The following is a 14,922-nucleotide window of genomic DNA, read 5'->3' as shown; positions in this document are numbered from 1 at the left end:
ATTTGGTTAAATAAAGGCCTTTTATTAATCATGTATCGACAGAAATTGCAGGTTACACTTGGTAGCAGTGGTCAGTGCATCTGTCCACAGAACAGTTGTCTGGCACTATGATACTGCGTTAGATTGTACAGATCTTTACTAAAATCTCAAGCTCCTTAAATGGATAACTCCATTCGGATTTGAGAAATCTTAAAAGGTGAACCCAGACCACACAAAGCTAATTATAAATCTTCTAGGATTTTCAGTAAGGTACCATATCAGCATATCCAGCAGTATGCCTGTAATGTGGTGTATAAGGTTCTATGTTACCATCATACCAAAAGGATACAGATGCACACAAGCTGACTAGAATGCCAAAACTGTATGCATGATTTTCTCTAAATCTGAAAAATAGAATTGTAAAAGTAGTATAAAGTACAAACATCTACATAACATTATGGAATAGGATTGTGTGTGTGTCTCTGTATGTGTGAGAGAGAGGTGTGTGGGAAAGAAATAGATAGTGAGAGAGTTTAATTGTATGTATAACACTGCATAGAGGCCGCATAAACATCAATGAGATTATAATCTGTTGTTAGTCCAATTTTGTAATATACTGAGACACAATTTGTAGTATTTGATACAATTTTGCCCATTATGAAGCATTACAAATTTGACCTCTATATTTTTGAAAGAAATATACATGGTCTCAGGACAAAGTAAATACGAACACTGAAATTAAGATTGTTCAACTGGGTAGCAAGGGCTGCATCTATCTAGGGACTAATTCAGCTCTGTTGCGCTCGTTGTAGGTTTCATGTAGGCTAAATGCTGTTCTGCTCCATTTGGTAAAGTTTGCGAATTTGGCCCTAATTACTAGAGCTTTTTTTTAAAATTTGCAGAAAAACACTTAACCAGTATAAACAGATGCATTGCAAAGAGCCTATGGAGCTGAATAACCTCTCTCTGCGATTAAGGGTCATTAAGAGTAGTGAAATGGTACCCAAAGTGGAATCCCTCTGATTCAGCTAAGCGTCTTGCAATCAGTTGCTGCTCCATCGATGCATTTATTTTTACAAGTCCGGTGCTTGATCCAAATTCGCAATCAGTTGGACATTTGACTTGAGGTAGGTCATTTCAAAGTCATTACTTATATAATTCACAAAAGACGTTAGACACAGTGCCTCTAGTGACTCAGTGGGGAATCTATATTGTACCTCTGCTGAGTCTGCAGCCTTAAAATACAGTGATAAAAGACTACAATGAAAAAATATTGCATTGAAGGTGTCAGCTGAATACAGGTTAAGTTTGATTTATTTTTAGTATGTCAACACCCACGCTCCATTAACATGCCTCAATCCCCTCTTTAATGGTGTACTGCAAACTAATTGTGCTGCCACAAATGAAGGATTGAACATAATGTAACATTTGCGTCATGGCAAAATATGCTTATGCCAGTGAAACACATTTGTTTCCATGACAAAAATAAAACTGAGTTTTGTACAGATAGTAGAATTCTGGTTTCCAAATTAAGATTGAATTTGGAAATCTTAGCACCTTACATTTTAAGACAATGGTGATCAAGTTAAGATTTGGGGAAAATTTTGGGCCACAGGTTTGCGATTTTTCCTGCTCATTTTTATATTTGAGTTTTCTATATAATAACTAATAAGGTCATTTGAAACTAATTTCTCTCAAACAAACGCAACTAAGTTGTGAAAGACACTATCTATAATTGTGTTTTTAGATGGTTATTGAACCAGATCATCTAATAACCTGTTTTCAAATGAAGAGGATTCACTCTGCAATGTTGTCTAAGCCAAAGCCCATGGAGGATTGTAGGTTGCGAAGTTATGAAAAGAAACTGAGGCTGAAATACTTTGGGATGTATTTTCCCCCCTTTCTCCCTCGAAATGAAACTTGCCACACAGTAAAATTTTCCCGATAGCATTTTTTTAAACAAATTTAAACCAAGATGATTTCGCTTTTGATTCCACGAAATTGGATTTCTAAAATATTACTCCTTTCCCAAGTCAGTCAAAGGAATGGTTTAAAGTGTGAGAAAAGTCCCACTTTGGCCTCAAGTATTGGGACACAATGCTGGTCTAAAATGCCACGTGAAGGGAGTTATAGAAATTCAATTTGTTGATGTTGTTTGCTGTTAATGTATCCTGCTTGGGCTAACAGTTCATGCATTAACCATGCTGAAAATGAACTGGGACGACAGAGATTACAGAAACAGAAGGCAGCCATTCAAAGGAGTGCTGGCTCTTTTGAAGGAACAATTAATTTAACTCCATTGAACCAGCTTTTCCTCAGAGCCCTGTAAATTATTCCTTTAAAGTGCTCTGGGATGCTACCCTGAGTGAGGGGTGCCATATAAATGCAAGTTGTTGTTGTTTATAGATATCCTCTAGTTCCCTCTTCAAAGCTAATTTGCATCTGAGCAACCCATATCCTAACAACCCTCCTTAGATGGCCTTAAATTATACAATGAACAACCAATGAAATTGTAGAATCACCTGTGATAAGCCATTAATAACCCAAACAGCATTTTAGATGCCCAATAAAATCATGAGGCTATTACATCACTTATCAGATCATCAATTAAATCTTGATATCATTGCTTGACAAATTATATAATTTGGTCATGGAAACCTGTTTGTCACTAACTGCCAGCATACCCCAACAGCAAACAACTTGAATTTATACAATACCCTTTGCATCTCAGAGTGCTGAAATGATGAACAATGAACAAGAAAGACATCCTTACCCATCAATATATTAAAAAAGAATAAAATACTCTGCAACATAGGACTCTGGGAAGGGAAGTGATACTGAGTTGCACTTTCACAGATTGGGATCTGGCATGCTAATTTCTTTAACATATTGCAAATTGTGTTTTAGCCGATAGCTGAGCTATGAACTGGGAATTCAGGAACAATTTCAGTGCTAATAATAGTAATTTATCAAAGGCCAATCAGCCCATCGGGTGCCGAGCAGACATTAGTCGAGTGATCCACTGGTCAGGGGAACTAGTTCAGCCAGAGTGTGTAAGAGCTAGCAATGGAATGGCAACAACGTTTAAAAGCACAGACAAGGGAGCAGAGAAAATAATGAATAAAAAAGTGTGCCTAATATGAAAAAGCAAATGCAGTGAGAGCACTACCTGGACATTGTTCAGTTCATCATGACTGACAGCCTTTGAGCTCCTGCCACCATCCTATGCTCGGTTCAGGATATTAATCACCTCAGTGCCAGTACTAACCAGAATGCCCTCTGAACAGATGTTGTTGTTCAATTGTCAAGTCACATCTCGAATTCTCCCAGGACAACAGTTTAGCAGCTCAGGGTAACCTTCAAAAAAGCAACCATTCCACTTATCCAATCACATGACTATCTGCAATGAGGCTCTGTTAAGTGTGGGTTCGTGTATATCCATCACTGTCAAACACTGGAGATGTTATTATTATTTATATTGGCAACATTTGTTAAAAATGCATAAAGAATGGCTAACCCCAGCTGACGTTGACTTTGGCCTCTTAAATGCAGATAGAAACCTCTCCGGAAACTCGTAGCTGTCAACATCACATAACGTGAAGAATTGTGTCCTCAAGGAAGCTATTAATTTCAGACTCCACCTGACACCTAGCTTAGCCTTTGTCTCCGACCTCAACCCGTCACCTCCCACTGCATCAACAACAAGACTCACACCTACATCCTTCACAGAGCCAGCCCATACTATCAAATGAATTTTTAACATGGTTGCATCATCCATCCAACACAAGTACCAGTCAGGTTACTCAGGTCAGTCAGGTTATACTAACCGCACCCTGGACAGTACTTCTTCCTCCAAGCACTGTCATATGCAGTGATGCTCCAAGTTGTGGAGAAAGCTGGAGCAGCCAGTGCATGTAGTCAATTGTAATCCAGATATATCTTTCTAATGTTGAATCCTTTGCTATCCTGTGGGCTTGATCTCACACCAGATGATGGTTACTGAGCACCTTCAATGCACAGTACATTATATATTCATTTCAATTATGTAATTTATAAAGAGAATTAGTATACAACAACAGTATAATCCTGAAAGTGCCTCTCAACATTTTTCTGTAAAGGGTAGTGAATGTGTATTTCGTAGGCGAACACAGCAGCCAATTTGCACACAATGTCCCACAAACAGCCAGGAAGTGAATGACTTTTTTAACTAGGGGATTGTCCCCCAGGACAAAGGGAACTCCCTTTTTGCAGATAGTGCTACAGAATATTTAATGTTCACTTGAATAGGCAGAGAGAAATTTGGTTTACATCACATCTGAAGGACGGCACCCCTCCTCACTTTCCAGCACTCAACCGTAGCGTTAGGCTAACCTAGACTAGGAGCTCAAAGTCCCAACCCCCATCCTTCTGATTCAGTGTTACAAACTGAGCCATGCTGATACAGAATTAGATTAGAAACTTGAAAAATGAAGAAATAATTGTATGGAAAAAGAAGAGAGAGACAGTATTATGGTAAGGTGTGACAGTACTATGGGATAGACACAATAAGGCAAATGGCCTGCACAAAAACATCTGATTCAACACTGGATTCTAGATATTGTATCAAACTAGAATCAACACAGTGTCATTCTGCATCACAACCATGGTATCACAGATAAACATTACAAGCATAAATTTGTATGAACATTTGTAGTGTAACATAGACACCGCATAGTATGTTTACACAATGCCACTGCTTTGAAATGCTATCACCATCTCACGGAAGAGCAACAAGTTTAAAGCCCTTTTAATGTTAAATTTCTCCACACCTGATGTTTAATAATAACAATAATCCTTGCAATTGATATAGTGTTTTTCACATCTTCTAGACATCTCAAAGTGTTTCACAGAATATACTGTAAAGTGAATTGACCGTGTATTTGTGTGAGAAACGCAGCAGCCAATTACGGACAGCAGTGTCCCAAGTCGTGGATTGAGTGACCAAATTATTATTGGGGCTTTTCTCATGAGGAATTATTTTTCCCCGGAAAATCAATCCGCCAATCAACTAACAACCGGGTTCCTACTTACTACTGGGTAAACAGAGGAGTGTGGAGTAAGGAAACTTGCCTAACATTTCGCCTTGCCGGGAATAGAACCTAGATCTCTCGCTTGCGAGGAAGTGCTCTAACCACTGAGCTACAGGACTCTTTCTTTAATAAATAAATGCGCTGCGCAAAATAACATTCTACAAACTGGATTGCTCTCATATGTGCATGCACAAAGAGAGGTGGTGAGGGCTGTGCTGTGAAAGATAATGATGACAGAACAATTGCATAACCTGACAAAATGTTTCTCTCTTGGGGTACCAGCACAATGTCTTATTCCACCAACACAAGTATTATTTTTCCCTTTCGCAATAGCATTCGCTTCAAGAATGCTAATCTCCATCTTGTAGTGTTGCCAGCATTGCAAGCCTACTCATGGAACTGGGGAAGGAGAATACTAATCATCAGCAAGGGAAATTGGTGGAATTTTTTCTGCTGTACTGAACGCCATCCTTCATAGTGTTAAGATTCTGCAGCAGGTTGGTGCACCAGACATATTGCACTGCGTAGTTAACAAGCTGTGAGATTGCAATTCCTCAACTGCTGAACTCTTTTTCTCGGTCATGCCATCAGGCCAGAAAAGAACAGAATAGAAGCCAGGGGCTTCTGCGCAGGGAGACAGAAAAATTAGAAGCTGATCCTACAAGTAACCTTTGTGCCACACATGCACTCACAAAAGTACCCCTCATAGCTGACAGATGAAGAACAGCAATAGCGTGAGCCTACGAACAGGTGCCAACTCTCTCAGCAAAGGAATCTCATGTAGAATACAGGCACTTGAAGAGGAAGCTGTTAAATTACATATTTAAAACTTTTCCACATAGACAATCAGTTCCAATCTTTTGCTAAAAAAGTGAAGTTTGTGCAGGTGAGAAGCAATCTGTTTGCATGCTCAGTGTGGGTGAGATTTTTGAGACAAAAAACAATCTTTGAAATACTTGTCCTCAGCAGCTCGATTGGATAATAATTGCAAAGTAGATTCATTGCGTTAATTACAACTTCCAGTTTGCAAAATTTCTAGCTCACAAAACACAAACCCCCAAATGGGGCAAGCAAAAAAAACGGAAAGGAACAGAATCATGGGATAACAACAGCTCAATAAATCTGTTTTTCAATTATCACAAATTAAACTTCTCAGATCCAAACAGCCTGCAACTGTAATTCCAATATGCAATTAACTAAAAGGACCGTTTATTAATTTATTCTGTGAATGATTGAAATTGGCTGCGCAAACATCCCCTACTGCCAAACATAGAAAATAGTTCAAAACAAGCACTTTGAGACATTGAGAAGATGTGAAAAGCGCTATATCAAATGCAAGGATTATTATTATTATATTTAGATGCTTGGTCCATATTTCAGTTTGTTCTACAAATCACATTACAAACTACAAATGTTTAGCCATTATGCAGGCCAGCAATGAAACTCACTCACCAAACCCATCCCTACAAAGATATTATATTTGTGCGTTTGGTGACATATTTTCCCTCCTTTCTATGGTCTCCTTGAGTCATGCAATATTCCTAATAGGGTGAATGGTTTCCACCCTATGTCACTGCCAGTCGCTTGTCTCCCTACAGTTTTCTCTTCCTCCAAGAGGGGAAGGAAGATCTTGCAACCTGCTTGGTAGCTCCCAAGAGGCAATGACTTAAATCAACAATTCAATTTATGCACAATTGAGAGTGCCCACAGCATCACTATAATGCATATGTACTGGACTATTCAGTCTTCATTCAATAGGAGCCTAGGAAGGTACAGGTCTGGCCAAGCCCATCTAGTCAATCCCAAAGGTAAACAATCTCAACACTACTTGATCTGTCATGCTGGCTGATTTCTTCATGAAATAGCTATCCAATTTCCTCTAATTTGGGGACACAATCTGCCTCCATCTCCTCCCTGCTTAGAAGGATTTTATTTACACGTATTGTTGTTAGAACACAAACGGCTGTTGAAGCAGAGTGAACAGCACAATTTAAAGGAGTACTGGATGATTACTGGAGGAAAAATATTAAAGGACATGGAAAAAGAGCAGGAAAATAGAATTAGAAGAGAAAGATCCAGTGAAAGAGGTTATACCATATAGAAATTATGTGCTCAATAGACTTTGTGTTACAAACATTCTATGATTGTACAGTATACAACGATAACAATTTGCACTTACATAGCGCCCTCCACGCCGGGCGGCATCTCAAAGTGCTTAACAATGGTGGAGCTCAAAGCCAAGCCAGGGGGAGGGGGAAGGTGACCGTAGGCGTGGTCAAAAACGAAGGCTCGACCTGAAGATGGAATACACATATTCCATCTTCAACAGCCGTTTGTGTTCTAAAGCGCAAATTGTTGTTTGGGTTTTATATTGCTGGAAACACTGTAATATCATTTCCAATAAAACAATTCAAGCAAGAGACCTGTGTTCCTGCTTACTCTCTCAAACTCGTCCTTGCCAGGGCCAGAGAAAAGCTCTGCATAAGTGCAATGATCCACTAAACAGCAGCGAATTTCAAGTTTAATCTTTTAATGTTGCAGAAAGCCCGGATCACGACCAGATATCTAATGACAATTAAACATCTTAAAAGGCACAACACAGAATGCACCACAACTTTGTTTCAACTTATATTGGGGGAATTACAAACTGTTGGTGTTAGGTCAGCAGCTGATGGAACCAATTCATGACAAAATATGTGATTTGAGGAATGGGTCTCAAAATTAAATTAGTATTCCTAAAATCAGATCTGTACTGCACTATTCGCATTGAATGAACAAAAAACGCGAGTCATGTTAACACTCAACATGCAGTAAAAGAATGGCATTGATCAGCATTGATTTCTCACTGGAAATAATTTAACTGAACAGAGAAGTAAAGCGTAACCATTTTGTTTTGTATTCTTGATGACTATTTAAAAAAACACTTCTTACTACAAGTGTAGGAATATAGTTAAAAATACATAAAACCTATAACATTATGCCCTCATCTCTAAGAATAACTTGGCAGCTGAATGCAGCAGTTATAATATTCTAGTAATGTACATCCAAAGTGTTCCAAGTCCACAAATTTATCGTTAAAACACCTCACTACTCTAATGGGCTTGTAATTTTAAAAAGCGAGGGCAAGCACATTGGTGCAGCTCATCGGAAATCCAACATGGCCACCACAGAGTGGGTTACCCTTGTCCACTGAGTCACCAATCTGGATCCTATCACTGTGGAAGGGGGAGTTGGGGAGGAAGAAGCCGCAAGAAATAGCCAGTGTCAGTGCACCACTCGCAGAGACCAAGATGCTCCCCTGAATCTCCTAGCAGCCATTGTTTGATTAGTAATGTCAGAAACCTGGGAGGTGATCATTTCTGTACGATATTGGCTGCAGGAAGTACACAGTTCAGGGTAGATCTAAGTGGAAAAGAGGGGAGTAAATAGCTTTAAAAAGAAAGTGTATCCTTTCACACAAAATAGGCATTTTTACGATGTCTGTAGAGAACTACACAAACAAAAAAAATCATGCTCCGGAAAAACTGTAGCAGTCATGTGAACCACACAGGCTGTTCTTGGCTTCAGTGAAAATGAAGCCCATGTGGAAAATGTTCTAACATCAGCAAACCTCCTCCCATGTGTTATTTCTGCATAAATAAGTACAGATGAATTCTGATAAATAAATACTTACTGTAAATATCTCAAGGTTATAATTTACATTTCAAAATGATGAACGCTGTAAGTTGGGATATTCTACATTGAGTTACTCTTGAATGAAGTACACATTTTCTCAGGCTTCAATGCACAATAACATCCCTTTCCCTAGTTTGGACTGAAAACAAATTTAGCAAGTTGATTCAACCATTGGTGACCTCAGGTAAACTCTCATGGTGATAGGCAGCCCTGACACCTCATTGATGACCTCACTGACACCCAAGCAAGGGAAGAGAGGGAGATGTCTGTGTATGTGTGGGGGTGGGAAGATGACTGTAGGTATGGTCAACAAGATAGGTTTTTTAGGCAGGATTGAAAAACAGAGAAGGAAGTTCCAGAGGATTGGGGACATTGAAACTGAACACTCAACCACCAATAGTGGAGTAGAAAAGATAGGGGGTGGGCATGCAGCTGGCCCGAGACTTCCAAACAGAGGAGGCGATTAAAAGAGTGCAGTAGGAGATCCTATAGATGGAGAGGTGCTATCCTATAAAGGGATTTATGCCAGATCAACCTGTCTGTTTCTCCCCTCAGCAGGCTCTGGCCTGTTCCATGCCCGTCCGGCCCGTCCTTCAGCCTAGTTGCTCCCACCCTTTGGAACTCTATCTTGCAGTCCCTTCGCCTCACTCCCTCCATTGCCTCCTTCAAGGCACGTCTCAAGACCCTCCTCTTCAACTGTGCCTCCTATCCATACCCTCCCTGTCCTCCATCACTCCAGATCCCAATCCCCTGCTCAGGTCAAAATCCCTGACTGTCCAGCACCTTGGGGCGTTCTCCAACGTGTAAGGCACCATATAAATATAATTTGTTGTTGTAGGTGGGATGTGGCCCTTGAAATTGTTCGATTGAGAGCTAGGGAGCCAGTGGAGCTTGGCAAGGACTGGGGTGATGGTGGGCATGCATAGCTTAGTGCAGGTGAGGATCTAGGCAATGGAGCTTTGAAAGAGCTGGAGCCTGAGGATGGTAGAACTAGGAAGACCCATGTTGAGTGCATTAGAGAAGTCGAGTTAGGAGTTAACAAAGGTGTGAATTAGGGTTTTGATGGGTTTTGGTGTGAAATAGGGAGGTAGCTCATGTGGTGGAACTGAAGAAAATGGCCTTGATGCATCGAATGCAAGGAAGGGAGGAAGGAATGAGACCTGAGGTTCAAACCAAATGATAAGGTTGAGCTCTAGTTGGATGTGTTTGCAAGGGAGGCTGGAGTGATTGAGAAGGTCAGAGCTGAAATTCTCGTTTGATACCAAATGCTTTTCAAGGCCTGCCTGGAATAAATGTCAGTCATTGCGTGCTCACTCCAACCTTTAGGCCTACAGTACCTCATTGAAAATGTAAAGATGATTCACTTCTGTTAATTTAACCTTGATAATCGGACACTTTACTTGATGCAATGGTTTCAGTTTCTATCCAAAAGCTAATTCCATCAATATTGTGCCCTTCCGCAATATTACATCATTGAACTGATATCTAGGGGCTAAATTTGCAACTTCATTGAGGACTTTATGGAGATGACAAAGCACGTTTACTGACAGATGAATCTGTTACAGCTTAAAAAGGGTTTGGTCAACCTTCAGCTCTTTCAAACCCTATATCCTGTCCCCTACAAAGACCAATTTTCTCTATTCTCACTTGCCTCTGACCCTATCTTTGCACCAATGCAACCAAAGCCCTCATTCACATTTTCATCACTTCTCAAATGCTTTACCTGCCTGACTGCCAAGTGGTACTGTACACAAGCTCCAGCTCATTAAAAATTCTGCAGTCACATGCTCTCCTGCACTAGGCTCTGCGTGTCCATCATCTCCATCCTCCTCAAGCATCACAGGTCCCTTGGACACCAGCAGATTGGTTGCCTTGAGAAAAAATGGTAGTTTTGCCACTTGAAGTACAACTTCAGCCCCAGGCACAATCTTAACCACTGAAAATCAGACAAGAAGGAATTAGAGCCCATTTTATATGAATGGTAACATATAGAAACAGGTTTGCTCTTCCTCCATCACCAAAGACCCTGGACTCCCTCTGCAGGTCCAGGTCTTACTCTTTGCCGGGTCAGAAACAGCAGGTCCTAAAAGGCGAAGTTACTGAGCTGGTCCAACATCTACCCTAACCCAACATCTACCCAACCCAACATCTACCCAACCCAACATCTACCCTAACCCAACATCTACCCAACATCAAATACAAATGCAAGGATTATTATTACCCAACCCAACATCTACCCTAACCCAACATCTGCCCTAACCCAACATCTACCCTAACCCAACATCTACCCTAACCCAACATCTACCCAACCCAACATCTACCCTAACCCAACATCTACCCAACCCAACATCTACCCTAACCCAACATCTACCAACATAGTGAAAGGCAGTACATGAACGGAAAGCCAACTGGTAAAGTGAAGGGCAGTTAAAGGAGTGCCACGTTGAAGACGACAAACTGGTTTAACTCCATTGCTTTCCCCTCCACCAACACAAGCCAACAACAACAACAACAACAACAACAAAAAGAAACACAAGTTACCTTTTCTTCGCCGTCTGTTGCTGTGGCCTCCACGACTTTGTTGCGGTTTAATTTCCCCTTCACCCACGATTCCATGCCGACGTTGAACTTCATGAAGGTCACATAGGAGAAGTAGCAGCTCAACAGAATTAAACTCTCCCACCAAACGATGACATTATCCAAGAAGAAAATTATAAGCAAAATCAGGTCGAGGATATAAAACGACACGTCTCTGAACAGGGGCCACCAGGTGAGGCACAGGATTTCCCTGGAGAAGACGGCGCACATCCCGATGACAAAGAGGATGTTGAACACGGCGGAGCCCACGATGGTCCCGATCCCGACGTTACTGTGGGATATAAACACTCCTATCAACGAGGTGAAGAGCTCCGGAGCCGAGCCTCCCGCTGCCATGAAGGTCGCCCCGGCCACGTCGTCGGAAATCCTCAGTTTTTCGATGATGACGGTCAGGGAGGGGACGAAAAACTCATCGCAGACCAGAGCCAAGGCGATGAACATGTAAATCATACCGAACACGTGCAGCACCACCGCTCCCCTCCTCCGCTCCTCCAGCGAGAACACGTCTTTGGGATACTCTCCTTTGGGTTCGTGTGTGGGCGCGGGGCTGGGGGTGGCGGTGCCCGGCTCCCCCTCAGCCCTGCCCGGGGTGGGGGGGTCCAGGCTCTGGCTCGGGCTGTCGGGGAAGCCGTCCTTGTTCTCGATGCCCAGGAGGCTCCTGCCGCCGCCCGGCCGGGGCTGGGGCTGGGGCTGGGGCCGGGGCTGGGGAGGCTCGGCCGAGGACCACGAGAAGGCACTGGATGAGAGGGAGAAGGCGCTCAGAGCCATCAGACCAAGACATAAGCCCAGGACCCGAGTCAGCCTCAGCTTCCTCTTGCTTTGCTGTTGGTGTTTTCGGAAGAGCTTTGTCCGGGATGTCCGGAGCTCCGGCTTCCCATCGGGGTTACATCCCACGCCCAAGACATCGCTGGACTCCATGTCTGCCCGGTTGGTGGTTGGAGTAGTTAGACCGCTTTCAGCTCTCTGCACCTTTCTGCAAAGTTCAGATAATTCATGCACTGTCTTGTCTGGTCTATTTATCTCTCCGTCTGTCTGTCTGTCTGTCTGTCTGTCTATCGGGCTGCCTGCATTGCATTTGTGGAAGGCAATGGGGAGTCCGGAGGGAAAGAGATGGGACCAGTCTTTCGGATGTGACTTTCTCTGGCGTCCTGGAGAAACATTGAGAGAGAGAGAGAGAGAAAAAAGAAAATTGTGTTTTTAAATGTAAAAGAGACAGAGAGAGAGAGAGATCACAGCGTTCTGCGCATTGCGTTGTAATTGGGAGTGAAAGCAGGAGGGGAGAGGGTGGGGGGGGTTGGGGAGGGGGGGGGGGGGTTGGGGGGGGGGGGGGGGGGGGGGGGGGGGTGGGGGGGTTGGGGAGGGGGGGGGTGGGGGGGTTGGGGAGGGGGGGGGTGGGGGGGTTGGGGAGGGGAGAGGGTGGGGGGGTTGGGGAGGGGGGGGGGGTAGAGGAATCCGGATTTAAAAGAAATACACAGGCAACAACTGGATGATGGGGGGGAAAGTCTAAGAACATACGATTTATGCGATCTGTTCCCTACGCGTTAACTGCCCGAGTTACACAAGAGCTGTTGGGGAGTGTTGCATAAGGTAACGTCCTGATAACACGTATTCTAAACTCAAACCGGATTGTATACACACACACACACACTCACACACCATCACCATCACCATCGAAAGTCACCTTTCTACCACTGCATTCACGTGAGGCCAAGATATCATCTATCAGTCCGTGCACTGAGCGAATAAGCAAAACACACACACACACACACATATATATACACACACACACACACAAAGGCATTAAAACGACCTGGAAATAAATGGTCCTCTCACAGACAGTGCACACGTTTGCCCTGTTCTCTTCTCCCTTATACCTCGCATTTACAACTGTTATGAATCAGCAGATCTTACCGCCTGATGATCACCGCAGAGAAAGCCTGTGTTTTTTTTATATACTGTATATTTCTTTCTTATTTTGCCGCTGACGGAGGATCAGAAAGCGCACACACACACACACAAAAAGGAAGGAATCAGTCACACAGCCCGCAATCTAACGGCTCGGATCGACTGTGTGACAATTATTTTAGAAACAGTTATGAAGATGGATCCGAGCGAAGGACAGACGACCGCAGCGTGAAGGGCAAACTCACTGTGCGGCATATGTTCATCTCTGTTTATAAAGATGATTCAAATCAGAAACGGGACGCAGAGGGGAAGGGAGACTCGTGTTTGAGACATAATATACAGCAGTCATACACATTGTAATCAACACATTGCATACTAATATTTGCATCCCCTTTATATGCACACAGTATATATATATATATAGCGTAAAACACAGCAGAATTCGTAATATTATTTTGCACTATAATGTAATATTTGATGCACAGTGAAAGAACCGTTCGCCACGGGTCTGTTTCAGTTATTCCCGCTTCAAAACAAAAAGAAGACTCGCCTTCTGCTTGCTGCCTGGTATGGTCAGTGGCAGAGGCTCGCCTTGCCTTTCTCGCATTATTCCCTATCTGCATTTTTAACACTTTGCAAAGGTTGTGTGTGTGTGTGTGTGTATGGGGGGGAGAGAGAGAGAGAGAGAGAGAGAGAATTGGAAGCACTTTCCAACACCTCAGATCTCCCTATACCAACCACCTCTCTGCTGTGCAAGGACAGCTGTTGCATTTACCTGCCATTCTCAAAGCTATTATTTGACTCAGAGACGAGAAAATAAAACGAAACCTTTGGTCGTTGGGCGAGTGGACACACACACACATACACTCACACACATAAGGCATAAGGCATAAGCTTCCAAACATATTGCAATTTGTGCTTCTCTGCAGACTCTCTCTGTCTCTCTCTCTCACACACACATACGCTCTCCCCCCCCATTCGCACACCAAACAGTTGCTTTGCCATCACTCCGGCTCGGGTGGCACCGAGAAACCCTACCGTGCCGATCAGTTGTTAGCAGGAGGTGGAGGTGGAGGTGGAGCGCGGTGTCCTCTCTCTTCCTCTCCTCTCCTGGTCACGAAGCTGCTGTTGCTGCCGCCGACCACTTCCAGCCATGAGGAGGAGCTGCTAAACACTGACTGCAAACCGAACGCCCTCTCCCACTCTCTCACATCAGCCAAACCTCTTCCTCCTCCACAAACATCTCGCCCTCAGGAGACCACAGCGAGACATAATCTCGCCATAATACGGTGGAGTACCACGTGAACGCCTTAATAACCCCCCCCGCCCCCCCCCCCCCACCCCTGTGAGCTCCCCCTCCCCTCTCTGCCTCCTCCTCCTCCTCCTCCTCATCTCCAAAGGACAAACCTGAGGATAAAGAAAGCATCAGATTAACGTTATTCCCAATAACATCAGAGTCTGTCCAGGAATATGGTCCAGAAACCATGGTTACAAACGCGGTTTATTCGAATGCAAAAGCACACACACACACACACACAAAACAGGCAAAATCCTATTTTTTTTTCATATCTATCTGTGTGTGTGTGTGTGTGTGTGTGTATTTTCGTACAGGTTCATATATAAATGAAACCATATAAGCGCTCCGAGACGCTGCTTATATCGATATAAATTGCTGTTGTATGTTGTGTGTGTATAT

General features: G+C 43.1%; 1 protein-coding gene across 3 annotated transcripts in view; it reads right to left on the bottom strand.

Annotated features, from left to right (window-relative positions):
- Positions 1 to 11,776, bottom strand: part of LOC103182853 (sodium/potassium/calcium exchanger 2) — a 182,416-nt gene extending 170,640 nt beyond the window's left edge. For all 3 annotated transcript variants that reach the window (XM_007900014.2, XM_007900015.2, XM_007900016.2), the window contains exon 1: positions 11,265 to 11,776. In XM_007900014.2, the coding sequence (XP_007898205.1) occupies positions 11,265 to 11,771 (507 nt within the window). In that variant the 5' untranslated portion in view covers positions 11,772 to 11,776. The remainder of the gene's footprint in view (positions 1 to 11,264) is intronic.
- Between the last annotated feature and the right edge of the window lie 3,146 nt (positions 11,777 to 14,922).

Source organism: Callorhinchus milii, unplaced genomic scaffold, assembly GCF_018977255.1.
Source record: "Callorhinchus milii isolate IMCB2004 unplaced genomic scaffold, IMCB_Cmil_1.0 Scaffold32, whole genome shotgun sequence".
Lineage (NCBI taxonomy): Eukaryota > Metazoa > Chordata > Chondrichthyes > Chimaeriformes > Callorhinchidae > Callorhinchus > Callorhinchus milii.
This window is presented reverse-complemented; position numbering and strand designations above follow the sequence as displayed.